General features: G+C 40.4%; 1 protein-coding gene across 5 annotated transcripts in view; it reads left to right on the forward strand.

Annotated features, from left to right (window-relative positions):
- SYNE1 (spectrin repeat containing nuclear envelope protein 1) overlaps window positions 1-19,445 on the forward strand; it is a gene marked incomplete at its 5' end in the record, with an annotated part of 439,816 nt that overhangs the window by 405,731 nt on the left and 14,640 nt on the right. For 3 of the 5 annotated variants that reach the window (XM_079147944.1, XM_079147943.1, XM_079147947.1), the window contains 9 exons: window positions 2,763-2,950; window positions 3,843-3,993; window positions 6,963-7,145; window positions 7,411-7,548; window positions 8,621-8,812; window positions 9,678-10,008; window positions 13,738-13,880; window positions 15,563-15,689; window positions 16,820-17,031. In XM_079147944.1, the coding sequence (XP_079004070.1) occupies window positions 2,763-2,950; window positions 3,843-3,993; window positions 6,963-7,145; window positions 7,411-7,548; window positions 8,621-8,812; window positions 9,678-10,008; window positions 13,738-13,880; window positions 15,563-15,689; window positions 16,820-17,031 (1,665 nt within the window). Of the gene's footprint in view, window positions 1-2,762; window positions 2,951-3,842; window positions 3,994-6,962; window positions 7,146-7,410; window positions 7,549-8,620; window positions 8,813-9,677; window positions 10,009-11,926; window positions 11,996-13,737; window positions 13,881-15,562; window positions 15,690-16,819; window positions 17,032-19,445 lie in introns of all 5 variants that reach the window. The other 2 variants (XM_079147948.1, XM_079147946.1) reach the window with 1 other exon arrangement.

A 19,445-nucleotide genomic window follows, 5' to 3' on the forward strand; every position in this document is an offset into this window, starting at 1 on the left:
GCTATTCATCCTTAAAGGAGAATGAAATCCTGTCATTTGTAGTAAAATAGATGAAACTGGAGGACGTTATGTCAAGTGAAATAAGTCAAAACAGACAAATACTGCTTGCTTTTTCTCATATGTGGAAATTAAAAAAAAAAAAAAAAGTCACCTGAATGTAGAGTAGTCATTGCTGGAGGTTGGGAAGTAGAGGTGGAGGGTGTGTGAAAGGAGGTGGGATTTGATCATGGTGCATTGTATGCATGTATTAAAGCATTTCATTGAACCCTATTAATTTGTACGATTAATACATGCTAATCAATCATAAAAAAAATTTTAAAAGGGAATTTCTAGGATGATGGTGAAGGAAGAAGTATCTGATGACAGGTGACCTACAACCCAGTGAGCTGTGGCCAGATTGGAGCAGGGGAGAGGTGCTTGAAGAGGGAAATTTCCAAGGAGGACAGCAATGGAACTGCATCACCTGCTGGACCAGGGCATTTACTAGTCCAGTAGGAGAGAGAATAGAAACAAGCAATGTACATTTGAGAGAGACAGGATTGTTAATTCTAGAGAAACAGAATTTTTATGTAAGAAAAAAAAACTTCCCTATGTGAAATTTTTGTGTTTCTTTCTCCAATGTACTTAATTCTTACAGAATTAATTGGGTGGAACTACATACTTGAGGTATAGACATGAGATGGCTTTAGGAAACACTTTGTCAAATTTCTCTGTTATAGGAAAAGAAAATTAATTCAGAGATTTTATGTGAACTTTTTTTTTATACTGGTGATTGGACCCAGGGACATTCTACCATTGAGTTGCATCCCAGTCCTTTCTTTACCTTTTAGTTTGAGAAAGTGTCCTGCTAACTGGCTTAGGGCCTTGCTAAGTTGCTGAGACTGGCCTCAAACTTGAGATAACCTGTCTCAGCCTCCCAAGTTGCTGGGATTGTACAGGTGCATGCCACCATACCTATCCTTATGTGATCATTTGAGGCCATACTGTCAATGGAGGTTAAGACTAAGATTAAAATATTATTTGGTAGTAGGGTTCACATATATAATAATATTTCATATAATAATATTTCAAATTATTATATTTCATATATATTACTATAAAACCATTCAAATTTACCACTATTATTTAATATATTGATTTCAATAAAAACTTTTGAGTCTTTGGGGAATTTTTGTCAAAATGCTATGCTTTAATTGTGTAGGTTATATTTGTATGACTAACACTTCTTCCAAATGATTATTCTTGTACAAAGACTTCAAATTTACTTGATTTCATCCACAGAAGTCTCTGTATTTTTAAGCACATAATGAGTTTGATTTTTGTAATATTTTATACTTTTGAGATCAACAATCCTTTGATATACTCTTCCATGTAAGTGTAAGAGGCTACGCTAAAGAATGGAAGAGAGTATTTACTAAATGAGAAATATTTTAACAGAATTTATTTTCTAACACCTAGTTTATAAAATCTTCAAAAATGAACCACAGTTACTATTTTACATTTAAGTTGTCAGTCTTTTCACAGACATTATAACATGGTGTTAAGGAGAAAAATGAGAGAAAGAACAACACCAGAATGTAAATTCCAGGTATCTAAGTTGAAGAATTATTAAAAGAGGCAAGCTGAGCAAATTTAAGAGCTGCACACATTCCAACAAAAAGAAACCATGCTAAGGACATTGGTTCATAGAACAAGCAGAAAATGGTACCTGCAGTGCTCACTTTTAACAATGGAACACTTACCTGTGAAAAGAGATTGTGATAACTTTCCATCGCTATGAAGAAATACTTGAGATAAGCAGCTTATAAAGAAGTAAGGTTATTTTGGCATATGGTTTCAGAGATTTCTATCCATGGGCACTTGGCCCTATTATTACTTTGGACCTGTGATGGCACGATATGTACATCATGGTGTTCACCTCATGGTATCCAGGAGGCAAAAAAGAAAAAAGAGGGGAAGAGACTGGAGTCCCTTCATGGGCACAGCCCCAGTGACCTAACTTCCTTTCTCCAGGCCCCACCTCCTGAAGGTTCCATCACCTTCCAGTAGCACCACTGGCCGCCCACCAAGCCTTTAACACACCGAGCTTTGGGTGACATTCCCAATCTGAATTATAGAAAAACTCATGGAGAAACTAAGGAACATTTTTAATTTACATTCTATGTACTTAACATGAAAGTTCCCAAGTAGGAGTTAGAGGAAATTTAATTTTTTGGTTTTTATTCTACATTTAAAATCACACTCTGAGAAAGCTGCTGATAGTAATGTCATGCATGATGCAGAACCTATGGTCCCTTAAACCAAGGCACCTTTTAACAATGTGGCATTAACTGTTTAGAACAGTTTGCAGATCTTTGAAGTTTAAATCACAGTCCTTGAGTACTAGCTATTAATAGGTGCACATGTGTTTCATTGAGTGATCGATCCATTAAAATGGAACCAAAGTCTCTGTACAGTTGAGTTGAGGGTCAGATTTATTTTCCAATCTTAAAGAAGGTAGCTTTACTGTTAGTGTAGTCCATTCCATTTGTTCAGTTTCTATTTTGGCGTTGTTCACATAGCCAAAATATTTCTAGATCCATCTTCTCTCACTGTACCCTTGAGCTGGCTGGATTTCATAAATGAGGCTCCAGAAACTTCATTCCATCAAGGAGGTGAAATGCTTGTCCCGGGCTAGTCTACCATTTATCAGGCAGTGAACAGTGTTGTGCTTCTGAACGTGTGTGGTATTTGGGAATAAAGCATGCTGCATTCCCTTGCAGGAGCTTCAGAGAGACATAGAGAAGCACAGTACTGGTGTTGCCTCCGTCCTCAACCTGTGTGAAGTCCTGCTACATGACTGTGATGCTTGCGCCACGGATGCCGAGTGTGACTCCATTCAGCAGGCTACACGAAACCTGGACAGGCGGTGGAGAAACATCTGTGCCATGTCCATGGAAAGGAGGCTCAAGTGAGCTGGGGTGTTCAGTTAGGGAAGAGCAAAGACCAAAAAGGAAAAAAATGAAAGAACCCAGAGTGTCTATGGCTCACTATTTCACTTTGGTTACAATGTCCAAAAATATCCTTGGCTTCCCAAACGTGCCGCCATCTACATTTAGTTGGGAAAATAAGTAGATGTAACGGGAATATATAAATATAACATGCCAAATTGTGTCTGACCTAAGCAATTAAATGTCATACAGAATAATAGAAACATAGCCTTGCCATGCAGAATAACTTTACTGAATTTGTGGTTTCGAAAAAGTATCATTCGTTTACTAAAAATTACATAAATGAAGAGACACATTCTTCATCTTTAAGCCCTTTGAAACTTAGGGTGGTAGAAACCTGTGATGTGTTATTATAACATTATCGTAATGACTTAAAACACACAATCACCGTGCTCTCTGGTGACTCTTGAAAGCTTGATATTTATCTTGCTGTCATAGACTGACTTTGGGGTGAGTGTGAAGTTGTACTTAGCGGGTTTTCAAACCTGTTATATTTTAGTGGATCAACAGCACCAACACGTTGAATTTCTAAATTTCCTTGCAAGCATTCATGGAAGCTCATGTTATATGCTTATAATGTTCAATTTGACTAATTCCAAATCCAGAGCTGCAGGGAGTGCTTTTTAAAAAGAAGAAGAAGAAAGACAGAAAAAAAGGAAAGAAACAGCTGCTTCATTTTAGCCCAAACATTTGTTTCGCTCCCTCTGGTCAGTTTGGCTCAAGTCATGGTTATTGTTTGGCACAGCACTTGCTTATTTGGGCACTGTTAATCCTGTTGCAGGCATCAGACAGGGTTCTGGAGCATAAACAGTCTTAAACAATGGGAATCTGTTTCTTCATTTTCTATCTCAGAATTGAAGAGACATGGAGATTGTGGCAGAAGTTTCTAGATGACTATTCTCGGTTTGAAGATTGGCTGAAGATTTCAGAAAGGACAGCTGCTTTCCCTAGCTCCTCTGGGGTGCTCTATACAGTTGCCAAGGAAGAACTAAAGAAATTTGAGGTGACTTAGAATTCCAAATATATAACTCTTATTTTGCTGTTTAAGTAGCCAGCTAAGATTTGGTGTCCAAGACATAAACTAACTCTCCGCCCACACATTATTTATTCAAATAGCTGTGTGACTAACTTTGTGGCCACTTGCTAGTATTGCCCCATAAGTAGCCAAACAAGTGGGTAAAGGAAGGCTTTATTTTCATTTCAGATAATGAAGAATTATAAACAAAGTAATAATAAAAAGAAATTCTATTACAAAACAAGACATGTTTTGTAATAATGTCTTGGAATTATTTTTATTTCAAAATTCTTCACAATCACCTATTTTTTCTGAAATTACAGTATGATAGTGTTCCATACTACAAAAATTCACCTTCTACATGTATTTTCTTAATTTTTCTCTTACTGAATTGAAATGCATGTGCATACCTATGGGTAATTTTAATCATTGATAAGGTAGGGTTGGTTCCAGAATTGAATAGAACATTTTCATTTATAAAATCATGCCCTTTTTAAAATTCATTTTTTAAAATGTGTTCTTTTTAGTTACACATGAAAGTAGAGTATATTTTGATCTATTTATACAAATGTGGAGTACATCTTGTTCTATTTAGGATCCCAGCCTTGTGGTTGTACATGATAGGGAGATTCATATTTACGTATGCACATAGGAAAGTTAAGTCTTTCCTATTTCCTGTCCACCCTCTCTTCCCTTCATTATAACTCTTTTCTAATCACACAACAAAGACCAGTGCCTACTTGACTCATCGACTTTTTAATTACATGAAGATAAAAATAGCATTAGTGTAAGTATATTCAAAAGGACTCATTTAATAATTGATTCCATCTCCTCGCCTGTTTGCACAATCTTGAATGCACTTAATCACTGTAACACCACAAAACTCCAACTTCTCAGCTGTGTCTGATCTTCCCAAAGCCTGGACATAGCCTACAATGGACCATTTTTTTTAAATTTGGAGCTTCTTTTCTCTTAAGTTCCCACTGATAAGCAGAGGTATACTCACATATGCTGAAAACAAACAGTTCTAATGCTTTCTTATCCTTTCTAATTCTGCCCCAATCTTCTCAAGATGTTTAGAAGTAAGATTTTGAAAATCTAACCAAGTCCAACAGGGTTCATTTTTACCTTCCAACTTCAGTTAACCAGACCTTTACTGAGCTTATGATGGGAAATACAAAGTTTGCTTTTTGTCCTTGTGGGGTTTATAATCTAAGAGTCAGATGGACAGCTATGTGAATCTATAAAAATGTTCAATTAAGATATGAACAAAAAAATGAGTTGCTCTACCTAGATTTATATGAAACTATACCACTAAATTCCAGGAAAAATGTTGCACATAAATGTTTTCCCTTAGAAAACTTCTGGTAAAGAGCCACAATAAATGGCAGTAGGTTTCAGGTCAGTCTGATACAGGGCTACTGTCCTGTGTCTCATTGAACTCAGCTTCAATGAGGGCAAAACCCACTATAATTGGCTTATGCTACAAAGAAGATTATATAAGATCCTTCTTGATGCTATTTTAGACTCAGATTTTATAGCGAAAGTTACCAGTGTAGTCAGTTCCTCTAATGATTGATTCAATCATGTATCATTAATTGTGTAGTGAATTTTCTGAAGAGATAGAAATAAGTCAAAGAAAGAAAAGTTTGCTTCAGGACAGTCCTTAGCCTGTTCCAAGGCATAAATGTCTGAGAGAGACCTGAATGTGCGGGGTACCTCTCCTGAGTAATTTTCCACCACCCCAGTTACCAACCTAGACTTCTAGTAACAGCAAAAGTCAAACTTGCCCTACCCTTTCTTCACTGGAGAATAACTTAAAATTTTATAGAACTGTAGATTAAATTTACTGGGATGGAGGCTCTTAAGGCAACTCTCAGAAGGAAAACCATTTATAAGGCAGAATCGTGATAGATGCACAATATGAAGAGCCAAGGAAAACAGAATTTCAGAATTTAGATGAGTACAGTCCAATTCATTAATTATAAAATTTTTGGTCTAATGCTAGGATAACAATCAGTCATAAGTCATACAAATGAACTTGGGAAAAGAAACTTTATTTATATTGATCGAATGATTCTTGGCCTGTTGTATATTATAGCAACAGAGCAGGTATGTATTTAACTGCAAAATCTATAAAAGGCACATAGCATGGCCTCAAAAGTAATCAGCACTAACGTGTTTTATAAAAACTGTGAGTAATTCTTGGGAACAACAGAAAAGTAGAGCATGTTCCAATTTTTTTTTTTTTAAATGGAAAGTTACTTGTGTTTTATTAAAGTGCTTTTCTTAAAAGTTAGTAACAGCTTGCACTTAGAGGTCCTTTCACAAAGTGTGGTTTTAATTTTATTCCTAATGGACAGCAGAATCGAGGCCACCTCTGAGTTTTTAGGAAACTACATATTTCACAAATAAGCAGTTCTGTTATAGATATCTTTTCTCAGTATTGACTCCATAATTATTGAACATGGGCAACTCACATTTCCCCATGTATATATTTTTATACTGGTTTGTTTGGTGAGAAAATTTGTTTCCTGACTGTTAATTGTTTTAAAAGCCATATTATATATATATATATATGTGTGTGTGTGTGTGTGTGTATATATATATATGTTTATGTATCTATGTACACACACATATATGTATATAGTGTGTGTTTATACACATATACATATGTATGCATACATTTATACTTATATGTACTTTTATTTCCAGATACATGGAGTTATTACTAGTCCCCATTTTCTTTCAGATCTTGATTGGTCCATGCTGTTCCTTAAGCTGGGCTGATCACTTGCTTTCATAAGGGGACGTGTGTCTCCATTACCAGTGTCGTTTCCCTCTGTCTGTGGCAGCGTCACTTCCATCCTCTGGCTGGGGTGTGTGGAAGCCAGGAGCCGTGGCTGATAGTCCTTGTGGAGCTCCCACTCTGACTTTGAGCCTCTCTGTGGTCTCAGGCTTTCCAGCGACAGGTCCACGAGAGCCTGACCCAGCTGGAGCTGATCAACAAGCAGTACCGACGCCTGGCCAGGGAGAATCGCACGGATGCTGCCTGCAGCCTCAAGCAGATGGTGCATGAGGGCAACCAGCGATGGGACAACCTGCAGAAGCGCGTCACCTCCATCCTGCGCAGACTCAAGGTTTCCCTCATGCCTTCCCTGACACTTAGAGGCCCAAGGGATGGGACTGGGCCCTCTGAGCAAACCCCGAGCCAGGATCTCAGGCTGGTGGAAGGTTGGGATGGCAGAAGGGTAGGTGGGGGCAGTGATCCATCCAGGGAAGGGTCCCAGGGTTCTCTTTGCTTGTTGAGAAAATGACTCTCCCGCAGGATGCTGGAACCTGCTGTGCCACCTCAGCATGTCGGCGTGCACTTTTTAATTGCTTTTATCTTCCTTCCTCACCCAGCATTTCATTAGCCAGCGTGAGGAGTTTGAGACTGCACGGGACAGCATTCTGGTCTGGCTGACAGAGATGGATCTGCAACTCACTAACATTGAACATTTTTCTGAGTGTGATGTTCAAGCTAAAATAAAGCAACTCAAGGTAATGGATGCATTTTTTTTTTCAAATTATCAATGTGAAGAAAGCACAAAAGAAAGAATTTATAGACTCTATTGTGAAGATATAATAAAGAACTCTAAAATATTAGTTCTTCTTGATTGCCATAAAAAGATCAGAAAACATAAAATATATTCAAAATAAAGAGTACTAGCCAGAGACAACCACCATTAACATATACACTCTTAAATAGTAGCTTGATTATCAGGTGTTAGAGGGCTTTGCTTGTGGTTTTTCTGTTGTTTTGTTTCTCAGACCTACACATAGTTCATCTGACTTCCATGTTCTAGAACAGTGTATGACTTTCTTATGTTAGGATTTCATTCCATGTGTTCTACAACCATAGAAGACAAGTTAATTTTAAATACGTTTTGTATCTTTCACTGTATAATCCAAACATAGTTGCTGGTTAGAAATTTGGACAAGAGGGATATAGAGTATGTGTAAAGATTTCCTCAAAGGAAACGTGCTTAATAAGTTGAACGATTCTCTAGACAGCTTATTAAAGTTTCTTATTTGTTCTTTTATTGAATTAAAATTTATCACCTTAAACTTGTTCCCAGTGATCTAACTCTTTTGAACCATATAGAACAAGTCTAAATAATCCATTTCCTGCTTTAACACTTACATCCTGAAACAAAACAAACACTGAGGCGGATTCGGCTTCACTGAGTCATGACTGACACATGACCTACATCATATGATATCAGTCAGAATGTCATATTGGGCCATTGGTCTGATGGCGAATCAGCAGAGCTATTAACTTGAAGATGGATTCAATTATTTTTCCCTCTTCTCTTCCCATACAGTCTATGGTGGTAAATTTTAGTATCAAAGGTTCTTTTCTGATATTTCCATGTCTGCCTTCTATTCTGGCTTAAAATCTTATGTTTATATTTAGAGGGTTGTAGCCTCTTGGCCTGTCATCGTATATGGTAAATCGAATATCCCCCTTCATGAGAAATGTTTTTCTAATGTAATGAGAAATGTGTGTCTCAGAATTATTTTATATCAATGAGAGCAACGAAAGAAATCACATGGGATTTATGCTCCCTAGGCCTTCCAGCAGGAAATTGCATTGAACCACAACAAGATTGAGCAGATAATTGCCCAAGGGGAGCAGCTGATAGAAAAGAGCGAGCCCCTGGATGCAGCAGTCATCGAAGAGGAACTGGATGAACTCCGTCGCTACTGTCAGGAGGTCTTCGGACGTGTGGAGAGATACCACAAGAAGTTGATCCGCCTGCCTGTATGTGACATTACTGCCTTCTTCCACTGTCATTAAATCTAAAGAGAATTAATTATCTGGGGTAAGATAGAATAAAGAGGTGGATAAGAGCTCAGACTCTGGAGCCAGGTGCCTGGGTTCAGTCCTAACTTTGACAAGTCCGGCTACATCATTGTAAATTTAGAGCAAGTTATTTACCTTTCTTGCATCAACTTTCCCTGTCTCAACTGTAAAACAGGTTTTGTCACAGTAACTACCTTGTAAAAATGATCGTTGTGATCATTAGGTGAGTCAATATCGATAAAGATTTGAAAAGACTACTTAGTGCGTATCTTCTATGGAAGATCAAGAAGCTTCTAGAAGAAATAGGGAGATGAAGTAAGCCACGTCAACAGTGGCTCAGCTGATAAGGTTGTGTTTAGGTGAATTTTTTCTTCTACTTTCCTACTTGCAACCGTAAACACATCCCATCTGCAGAGGTGGTGTTATTCAGATGTTGGGAATCTTCTCTGGGGACAATTATTTTATATTGACCACATAAGGCAAAAAAAAAAAAAAACAAGCTAAAGGTTTTATTAGTAATTTCCTTCTGATACCCATTTTCCAGCAGGCACATACCAGGTTACCTTGTTTATAGTATCTCATTTAATTTTCTATCATGGTTCTTTGAACAGACTTTAATATTATTCTCATCTTGCCGGTAATAAAATGGAGGCTTGTGTAGATTACTTTATAAGACCTTTGTGAAGTGATGGGAGGAGTCTTACCTGCTGCTAACAGGAAGTTTATCTTGGCTGCGCGCTGGGCACGTGGCCCTCTGGGCTCCAGTGCTGAGGTTGCTGGGAGGTGAGGGCAGTAACTGGAGTTGGCTTCACTTCCCTTCTAGCTGCCAGACGATGAGCATGACCTCTCTGACCGGGAGCTGGAGCTCGATGACTCTGCCGCTCTCTCGGACCTGCACTGGCAGGACCCGTCCGCGGATGCCCTCTCCCCGCAGCCTTCCTCCAACCCCTCCCTCTCCCTCCCCCAGCCCCTCCGGAGCGAGCGGTCGGGACGGGACACCCCGGCCAGCGTGGACTCCATCCCCCTGGAGTGGGATCATGACTATGACCTCAGTCGTGACCTGGAGTCGGCAGTGTCCAGGACTCTGCCCTCTGAGGATGAAGAGGGTCGGGAAGACAAGGATTTCTACCTCAGGGGAGCTGTTGGCTTATCAGGTAGGAAAAGCCATCCTGTTGCCAGCTTGAGGGATCAAAGGGAATTGATTCTGTTCTGGAAACATGCACCTTTGGCTTCCATGAACCATTTGGCGATGTGCCTGTGATGATGGGCAACCAGCCTGGAGCTCTTAGGGGAGGCTTCAGGGAAGGAGTTTGAGCTGAGACCAGAAGAAGGAGAAGCGGTCAGTCAGTGGACCTGGCAAATGTTCAGAGGAGGTGAGAGGAGCTCGGCCCTGTCTTGTGCTTTGGGTCATCTGAAGTGTGTCCAGAATGGCAAGACTGTAGGTTAGGTGGCATGGAGTAGACAAAGAAGAGACCGGAACAACAAAGGCCTGGTTGTAAAGTGGTTGTAAAGGAGTTTGGTTCTTACCCTGAAAGCCACAGGGATCCACAGCAGGGTCTAAGGAGAGAGGTAATCAGATGCACAGTTTCATATTAGATTGACTAAATACTGTAAGAGGAAAGCATATTGGGCAGAAGAGAGTCCGGAGGGAAGTGTTCTATAATCCAAAACAGAGATAACATGGTGGTCTGAACTAAGGAGGAAACATTGGGTCTAGGGAGACATGAAGAGGTGAGAAACCAGGAAGAGAAGACGCCTCCATAACTACTGTTCAAATCCAGATGGAGGTGGTTTTCTGGCTGGGGCATGTTGGTAAACCTGTGGGTGATCCTGTGCTCTGAGGATCACAAAAGGGAGAAAATATCGTGGGACAGCTGGGCAAGGGAGGCACGGCAGTGAGATGGGGCAGTGCTGAGCTGGGCTGTGTGTGGCCCGATTTTGGGATGCTTGTAGAATTCCCAGATGCAACAATCCAGGAGTCAATGCTTGGGTCTGAAGCCCAGGACCTGGAAATATAGATGAGCGAGTTATCCACTTGCAAATGGTGATTGTCCCTGAGTGAATGCAGGGGATTACACAGGAAGCGTGTCTAGAGGGAAACGAGAAGGACCAGACTCAGGGAGGAAATAGAGTGAAGGGAGCGACAGAGAAAGAGGTTCATTGTATGGCAGATGAGTAAAAACAGAATAAATCATCGGAAGCTCATTTAGGGCACATGTAAATGCATCTCATGGTCCCCTAAAAGGTCATCGATAATTGGTTCTGTTGGTCTCTGATAGTTCACATCTGGATTTCCAAAACATGACCTTGTTCTAAGAACAAAATGATTTCTGACATTTCCATTTTCTTAATACCAGAGCCCCTTAGCTGGGCATATGTCATCAGAATCAGCACCGTCTAAAATGTTGCCACCTACGTGTGACTCTTGAGCCCTGAAATGTGACTGTGCAAGTTGAAATGTGACTGTACAAGTTGAGTTGTGAATGGAAAATGCACTTACACACACACAAATTTCTAAGGCTTACTATAAAGATTATAAAATATTAATATTTATTTTGATTACATGTCATAATTTGGATATGTAGGTTCAGTAAAATACAGTATTAAAATTAATTTCATCTGCTTATTACTCTCTACTGTGGCTATTAAACCTCTAGAATTACATGTGTGGTTTACATAGAGAAAATAGAGGTCAGCTCTGTTCTAGAATCTGGGTGGAAATGCCTGTTCTTCCTCTTAACACCTGTTTAAACTTGGATATGTAACTTCATTCCTCTGGATGTCAGTTTTCTTAGCTGTAAAATGGGAGTAATACTACCAGGCATACTGTAGGATTTCTGGGAGAATGAATGAGTCCTTAGAACAGTGGCCAGCTCAAAAACTGCTGTCCTTCAACTTGAGTTCTTAGTAGGATTCATTTCTGGACGTCCCTGGTGAACGAGCACACTCTCCCCGTGCCATCTGTCTAGAATAACTAACTTCCTCTTTTTCCCTAGGAAAGTTATTTTCCTGCCACAGGGGAATCATGCTTCCAGCACGTAGCTGTCGACTTAGACTGTGCTCTTTTTGCAGATGTAGTGGTCCCTGAAAGTCCCGAGGCCTATGTAAGACTCACAGAAAATGCAATCAGAGATACCTCTGGTAGGCGTGAAAGGCCAGAGCAAGCCTCCTCTCCCCTGCTGTAACCAGCCTCCTCTCCTAGCACAGCTTCTGGGTCTCTCACAGCTTTGGGGCTGGAGCATGCTAAGGCACAACCTCCTTCAATTCCTGCTGTGCTAGAAAAAAGCAGCCGGTTGACCGACACTGAGAATACAATTTCAGTAATCAAGTGCAATGAAATAACTTCCTGGCTTGTCAAATGGTAGTCAGTCTCACTCAGCATAGACCCCTGATGCCCCTTACCAGTAGGAAACAGGAGAGGCAAAGCCAGTCCTCAGCACTGAGCCCGGCACTCCACTTGATGGTGGCAGCACCAGCTTCTGGGGGTTGCGACCTCCCTCTGGCTGGGTGAGTGACCCGGGCACACCCTCCATTGAGCCTGCACATCCTAGAGGTCCCATGTAAGACATGGGTGAGACCCTTATTTTTCAGCTCTAAACATAAAACATTTTCATCTAAGGAGCCTTATAAAATAATATAAAATGAAAAATGTATTCCACAGTCTCTTGGCCCTTCAATTTCTTAAAGAACAGTCTCTTCCAGAAAAAAAAAAAAAAAAAAAAAAAAAAAAATAAAAAAAAAGGGGAAATGTTTTTACTCAATATTGTATTAGGCAAATGGTAGTCCAGGGTCAGTAACTGGGGAGGATGGGGACAAGAGTGACATGATACAATCATGGAGTTACTAATCTGCCCTTCCATTTCTAAAGACAAGCAAAAGGACAGGAAGCGAGGTGGCATTGCTGACAGGGTGATTTTCTTAGCAATTTCCAGTGAGAGACCTGGCCTAGGTGTCCTTAGAGGGCTTCTTTTGCAAAATAATAATAATAATAGTAATAATAATAATAAATAAATAGATTTAATAGCACTTACTAATACTTCTTCTGCTTTCACCCTGTGCCAGCTCCATTCTGATGATCAGTATTCTTGTTCAGTTTGAAGACTGCAACACAAACATACACACACATACACACACACACACACACACACACACACAGACTCATGAGTGCAAACACAGACGTGTGCACACACACACAGTGTGTCACAACTCTGAGAATGAACCAAGATCTAGGCTATAAGTAAGACCCTGCCTAGATGGAAGTGCTTAGATCTTAACTTTTCCTAATTTTGTTCAGACTTTAGATAAAAGCAAATCACTGCTAGTTTGATCTCTCCACGTCTATTCTGAGCTAGTCTTTTCTTGGTTAACTTGAATTCATTCTTTAAATTAAATGTCCCAACAACCAGGGCCTTCCATGGTGCTCTGGTCTCCTATGGTGCAGAAAAGGGACGATAGAGAGCGCATCCTCCTCCTCTGCTTACTAAGTGACCACAGAAGAAGCTGGGGAGGTCACTGCCCCCTGCTCCCGGAGGAGTGCCAGGCACCATTTCAGACTTTTAGAGAGGCCTTCCACTATCCACAGCATTCAGATGTCCAGGGATCATCTGAGAGAGGGAGCGGACACTCAGGGCTATTCAGAATCAACTGCAGAACGCTTTTCAATGTCCATGCTGCTGGCACTCGAGGGAAGCACAATCACTGATTTAGTCTCTTGAACGTCTAACCCACCAGCCCTGTAGTACTAAATATGCTTTATAATTACCCCCAACATGCCCCTTCTATGCTGCCCTAGCTGAAATAACTTCTGAAACTTCTCCTTGAATGTCAAACTTAAATGCAGTCAAACAGCATGGTCCCTGAGTATTCTATGGTTGGCACTGCAGGAGATCGCAGCGCCCTGGAGTCACAGATCCGACAACTGGACAAGGCTCTGGATGATAGCCGCTTCCAGATGCAGCAAACTGAAAATATTCTCCGCAGCAAAACTCCCACAGGGCCAGAGCTGGACTCCAGCTACAAAGGCTATGTGAGTAACTAACCATCTTGCTCCTGACCTGCACCTGGATCACAGTTCAGTTGCAAAGAACAATCTGTCTGCAGTGTGAGGACTCTGAGTGTCCTTGAACTCTGGAAGGTGGATTTACAGAACAAAGCCTTGCTTCTAAAGTTACTGTTTGAGTAGAACCTGGTCTGTTTTCAGGTCCTGAGCCCACTTTAATGACCAGCCTGTTCCTTTATACTGAGCACTTAGGAAGATCCTTTAGTTGAATGCAACAAAAAACTTTGGCTCCCAAATGTCATTAGGCATTTATCCAAATTCAACTAATAATTTCTGGACCAAGGTTATCCTGGAAATAGAAGATTTTAGTTAATAGATTACTAATGTGGAATTTTTTAAAGTCCTTTTCCTGGGTTTTTGATTTACTGAATGGCCTTGGGAATCTTTTTCAAATCTGTTTTTTGGGTGTTTTGTTTTGTTTTGTTTTGCAGTCCTAGGGATAGAACCCGAGCTATGTGCATGCTAGGCGAGTGCTCTGCCACTGAGCTACACCTCTAGCCCTATCCTCTGTGCCTAGTGTGCTCATTCTGGAGAAAATAATTGCAATTGTTGTGACTCACAAGAGGGATTTGGGGAAAAGACAGCAGGGGATTATGTATATTACCAATTTTATTTGTGCAACAATTAGCTATGTATTTTATCTCTCATAACTTTACTTATGATGCTTCTGTTACTCACCAAGTCATTCTCCTCCTCCGTATACTCAAGCAAGATAATTTTCAAATAAATCTCTTACCTGCCCCATATCATCTTTTACATTTAAAAGACTTCTCAGTAGAAAGAAAGAAAAAGTAATTTATCTAATTACAATTCGCAAGTACTACTTTTTGAAACTAGGGAAGTAACTCTTCTAGCAATAAATGTTGATATTAATGTCCTTATGATTACTTCTATTATAGTAAAAGCCTACCTTTAAATATATAATTTAATTTTATGATGATCATGCTGGTATCACTGAAATTGCACTTAACTTCAATCAAAAGTAATTGGAGCAGCTCAACAGCATCGTTATCTGTTTTAAGGGCTTTGATAGAGAGTGTTATGATCTGTACACAGGAATGCCTTGAAGTGATTTATCCTTTTAATATTGGAATATTATTGATGATATTAAAATGGATCTGGCAGATTTCCTTTGATTTTAGAATTCAGTCCCTTGTTACCAATTAAACATTGCCTAAATTTCCTTGTAAAACAACCGACTTTAGTATTGCTTTATACTTTCAAGTATTCCAATTATTTAATGCAGAAATATCCTCATGAGATTTGTGGTAATGTGTTTCCACATTTCAGTTTAAGAAAGAGAAACAGAGAGCAACTTGCCAAAAATTATATATTGCCTTGCCAACTGAGGCTCTGAATTTCAAGTCCCAGATTGATTTAATCTGTTCTGATTTAGGGATTTAAAAGAAATTCTGAGGGCTTCTCCTGCCAATCACGTATGCAGAGCAAATCTTAAAGGCATTGCTTTTGGTGTCATGTGAATCTGTCGCTTATTGAGAGAGCATGGTTTTGAACTTTGCCTATTTTTAGTGAAGTGGCACAGAAAGGTCTGTCCACTGCTCTCCCTGGGAGTACATAGGTATGTCCCTGGAAGCTCTTGTCCTTGGGAGAGTTTTGGTGATGGGAAGCTGTTTCTCATGTCTGAACAGATGAAACTGCTCGGAGAATGCAGTGGCAGCATAGACTCCGTGAGGCGACTGGAGCACAAACTGAAGGAGGAGGAAGACAACTTTCCAGGCTTTGTTAACCTGAATAGTACCGAGGCCCAGACAGCTGGTGAGTGCGTGGTGCTCATTCAAAGCATTATGCAATGTAAGATCCTGAAGCACTGTGTCACACCCACGTTCCACTGGGCTGCTCAGCCTCCTTCTAGTCTGTCCTGAGAACTCACCGTGAGCCACTAGTCTCCCACGACAGAGACGGGAGGTGAAGTTCATCATGGTGTTTTTTCCCATTCCACTCATTTGCATGAACTGTCTCTAACGTGGCTAGTCAGCTTTATGTATGTATGCTCTCAGAGTCTATTATAAGAAGGAACCAAGAATAGAAGGATCTCCAGTATGGAAGTTCTTCAGAAGACTAGGAATGGAACCACCCTATGACCCAGCTTTACCACTCCTTGATAGTTTTCCTAAAAAATTCAAGTCAGTATGCTACAGTGATTCAGGCATACCCATGTTTGTAGTAGTATAATTCACAGTAACCAAACTATAAAAATAGTCTGGTGTCCCTCAGTGGATGAATAGGTAAGAAAATGTGGTATGTATACGGAATAGAGCTTAATTCATTCATAAAAAGAACAAAATGATGTCATTTTCAGGAAAATGGATAGAACTTGAAAGCATTTTGTTGAGCAAAATGAGCCAGACTCAAAAGTCAAGGGTCATATGTTTTTCTCCCATATCTGGAAGCTTTAGGAAATAAGAGGGAAAAATGGGGGAGGGGGTTCTTATGAAAATAAAAAGAACAGTAGAGGAGAGGGCCTAGGGAAAAGGTGAGGATGGGGAAAGGGGAAGTACTGGAGAAGAAACTGACCAAATTATGCTGTTATATCATGTGCATGTATGAATGTGTAATAGTGAATCCCACTATTATATATAATTATAATGTGTTGCATTTCTATTGGTATAAAAAAGAATGGAATGATCCCTTCATGCATGTGGCTACTCATTTCTTCATAAAGCTCATCAAGAGTGTAGCTAATTTTTTTTTTACTTCATTATCGTTATAAAAACAAATAGGGAAGGCACAGCCATGGTGCCCATTTAGCGATGACAAGAGAAATGTCCAGTGGAGCTGCTGTTCTTTCTGTTGCTCCTTAAAGTTAGCCACCACCATCTGAGTAAAGCATCCCTTAATATCACAGGTAGAGAAAGCCACTCACTGTTCTGGGCATGTCTTGCCAGGTGTCATTGACCGATGGGAGCTGCTGCAGGCCCAGGCACTGAGCAAGGAGCTGAGGATGAAGCAGAACCTTCAGAAATGGCAGCAGTTCAACTCGGACCTGAACCACATCTGGGCCTGGCTGGGGGAGACCGAGGAGGAACTGGAGCAGCTCCAGCGACTGGAGCTCAGCACTGACATTCAGACCATCGAGCTCCAAATCAAAAAGCTCAAGGTAGCTGCCCCTACCCTCTCCTGCTACAGACACGCAGAAAGCCGCAGCGTGGGGTACCTGCTCAGGAACTGGGGGCTCTGATTGTGTTACCCTCATGGAGCAGCAGAAAAAGATATCTAACCAAAATGAACAAGAACGCTCTTCTCTCCCCATCCATCCCCAATCCGTGCGTTTCATGAAGGAGCTTTGGAGAGCAGAGGGATGGATCATATTATAATGACTTGGTACCTTAAGAAATTGGTACCTTAAGTTTTATGAAAGATTCAGGCACCTCTGAGACCTGTTTAACCTCTATATAAGGGAAATATCAGTATAATCAGAGTCCTGCATATCTCTTAACTACAGCTGGAAAGAAACCCTTTGCAAGATTGTATTTGTGTGAATTTGTAAGAGACCTGATGGGACCATTTGAAATTCTCACAATGGCAAAACTTCCAAAATAGTTTATGGTTGTTTTGGCAAAAACATTTTATTGTAATGAGTAAAACCAAACACAACTGTTGAATATTTGTGGTTAAACACCTCTGTGGATTTTGGCCTGGGTGGGTGTAGTGCTCAGATAGCTTCCTTAACTTCACCTCTGAGTCTGAATACTCCTTGGTCTAAGCTATTGAGCTGTGTTCATATGCAGAAACTTGTAAGCATCCCCTAGACCGAGAGCCTAGTTTCTCTTTAATAGCTCAGTAGCCGCTCCTGGGTCTTGTTTGAAGAACATTCCAATGTGCGCCTCCTCAGAATGTTGCCACCCAGAATCTCCAGGCTCAGAATTAAGCGTTGCTGCATTTGGGTTCCTGTGGTTGTAGTGTATGCTGTTCTTTGGGGGTTGGTATCTCTGTGACTTGCTTTGGGTGGTTGTATTATATTGCTTTAAATTTTCAGACAGAGAAATGAGTCTTCCCCTATAGATATTCCCACACTTGCATCCTATAGCGAGATCTCTGCACCAACTCCATGAATTTCAGGACAGAGCATTGAAGGGGAGATGCACTTTCTAGTATCTACATACTGAACTGCATTTTTCTTTAGAGTTCCTAAATCTAGCTGGACAGTATTTCATTGTAACCAAATTCCTTTGAAAGTTGATAAAGTAGGTACTGGCCAGAGTCTGAGCCCTCAGGAGATGAGGGCAGAAAAAGACGACTTTGGAAGTTAGCCTATAGTCCTTCCTCATCCCTCCTCTCTGTTTTTTATAAATAAACCTGTGGAACAATTAAGTACTTTCCATGGTATCTCTCAACCTTATGCTGTTTCTGTGGTTGAATTTATAGACCAGGATGTTAAGAACCTATTGAAAAGTGAAAAATTAAGTCAAGTTGGGGACATAATAGAATTAGTGAGAAATTTTAATAAAATGCAGCCTGGTAGATATAATTTCCAGAATTGCTTTCCCCCCCCAACAAACTTGATCTGTGGATGTTTAAATAGCACCCAGACACTGCACAATTAATATGTGTTCAAGTTCTTAGAATTGAGTGCTAGATTGTTTAGAAATGCACAAAGCCAAAAATTAGTCACATTTTTTGGGTGACATCAAATTAAACTGGTAAGCTCATTAAATATCCAGTTCATTCTCTTTATCATCCCAAGAATGTGCCCTGGGACATAGTGGTGATCTCAGCCAGTAAGCCACTGTGTCTTCCGGGCTCTGAAACCTGCTGTTGTAGACTCACTACTTCATTCTTATGCGCACAAGTTTGAGTTTGAGCACCATTAATCTAGTGAAGTAGGATTATACAAGAGTGTGTGTGTGTGTGTGTGTGTGTGTGTGTGTGTGTGTGTGTGTGTTTTTAAAGCAGGTATCCTGCTGCCCAAAACTACTGGAGCCAGGTTTCTGTTTTGTTTTCTTGTAGCTGAACTACTGCACAGGGAACAGCTCGTCAGTTCCTTAGTTCATGGGTGGAGTCAACATTTCTTCCTGCAAGGCTCCTCCTGCCTTTATTTATTATTTTCACTCCTTGATTTTCATTCCCATTCCTCAGACCCTTGACAACGATTCTGAAATATTTAGTAGTCATTCTGCATTCATATGCACTCTTGAAAATTGTGGGGTTTTGCTGGGTGTAATGGTGCACACCTGTAATCCCAGCAGTTTGGGAGGCTGAGGCAGGAGGATCATGTGTTCAAAGCCAGCCTCAGCAAAAGCAAGGCACTAAGCTACTCAGTGAGACCCTGTCTCTAAATGAAATACGACATAAAGCTGGGGAAGTAGCTCAGTGGTCAAATGCCCCTGAGTTCAATACCTGGGATCTGCCCCCAAAAAACTGTGGGATTTTGTGAGTGTGCAAGTATGAATGCTTGTGTTCCACATACCATCCTGGTTTGGATTTCTCACCCTACACCATATTTTCTGAAGATCTGTCCATGTCATCAGGTGTCATCTTATTGACTTCTTGTATTACAGCATGGTTCTCAGT

The sequence above is a fragment of the Sciurus vulgaris genome, assembly GCF_902686455.1.
Source record: "Sciurus vulgaris genome assembly, chromosome: 7".
In the NCBI taxonomy this organism is placed as follows: Eukaryota; Metazoa; Chordata; class Mammalia; order Rodentia; family Sciuridae; genus Sciurus; species Sciurus vulgaris.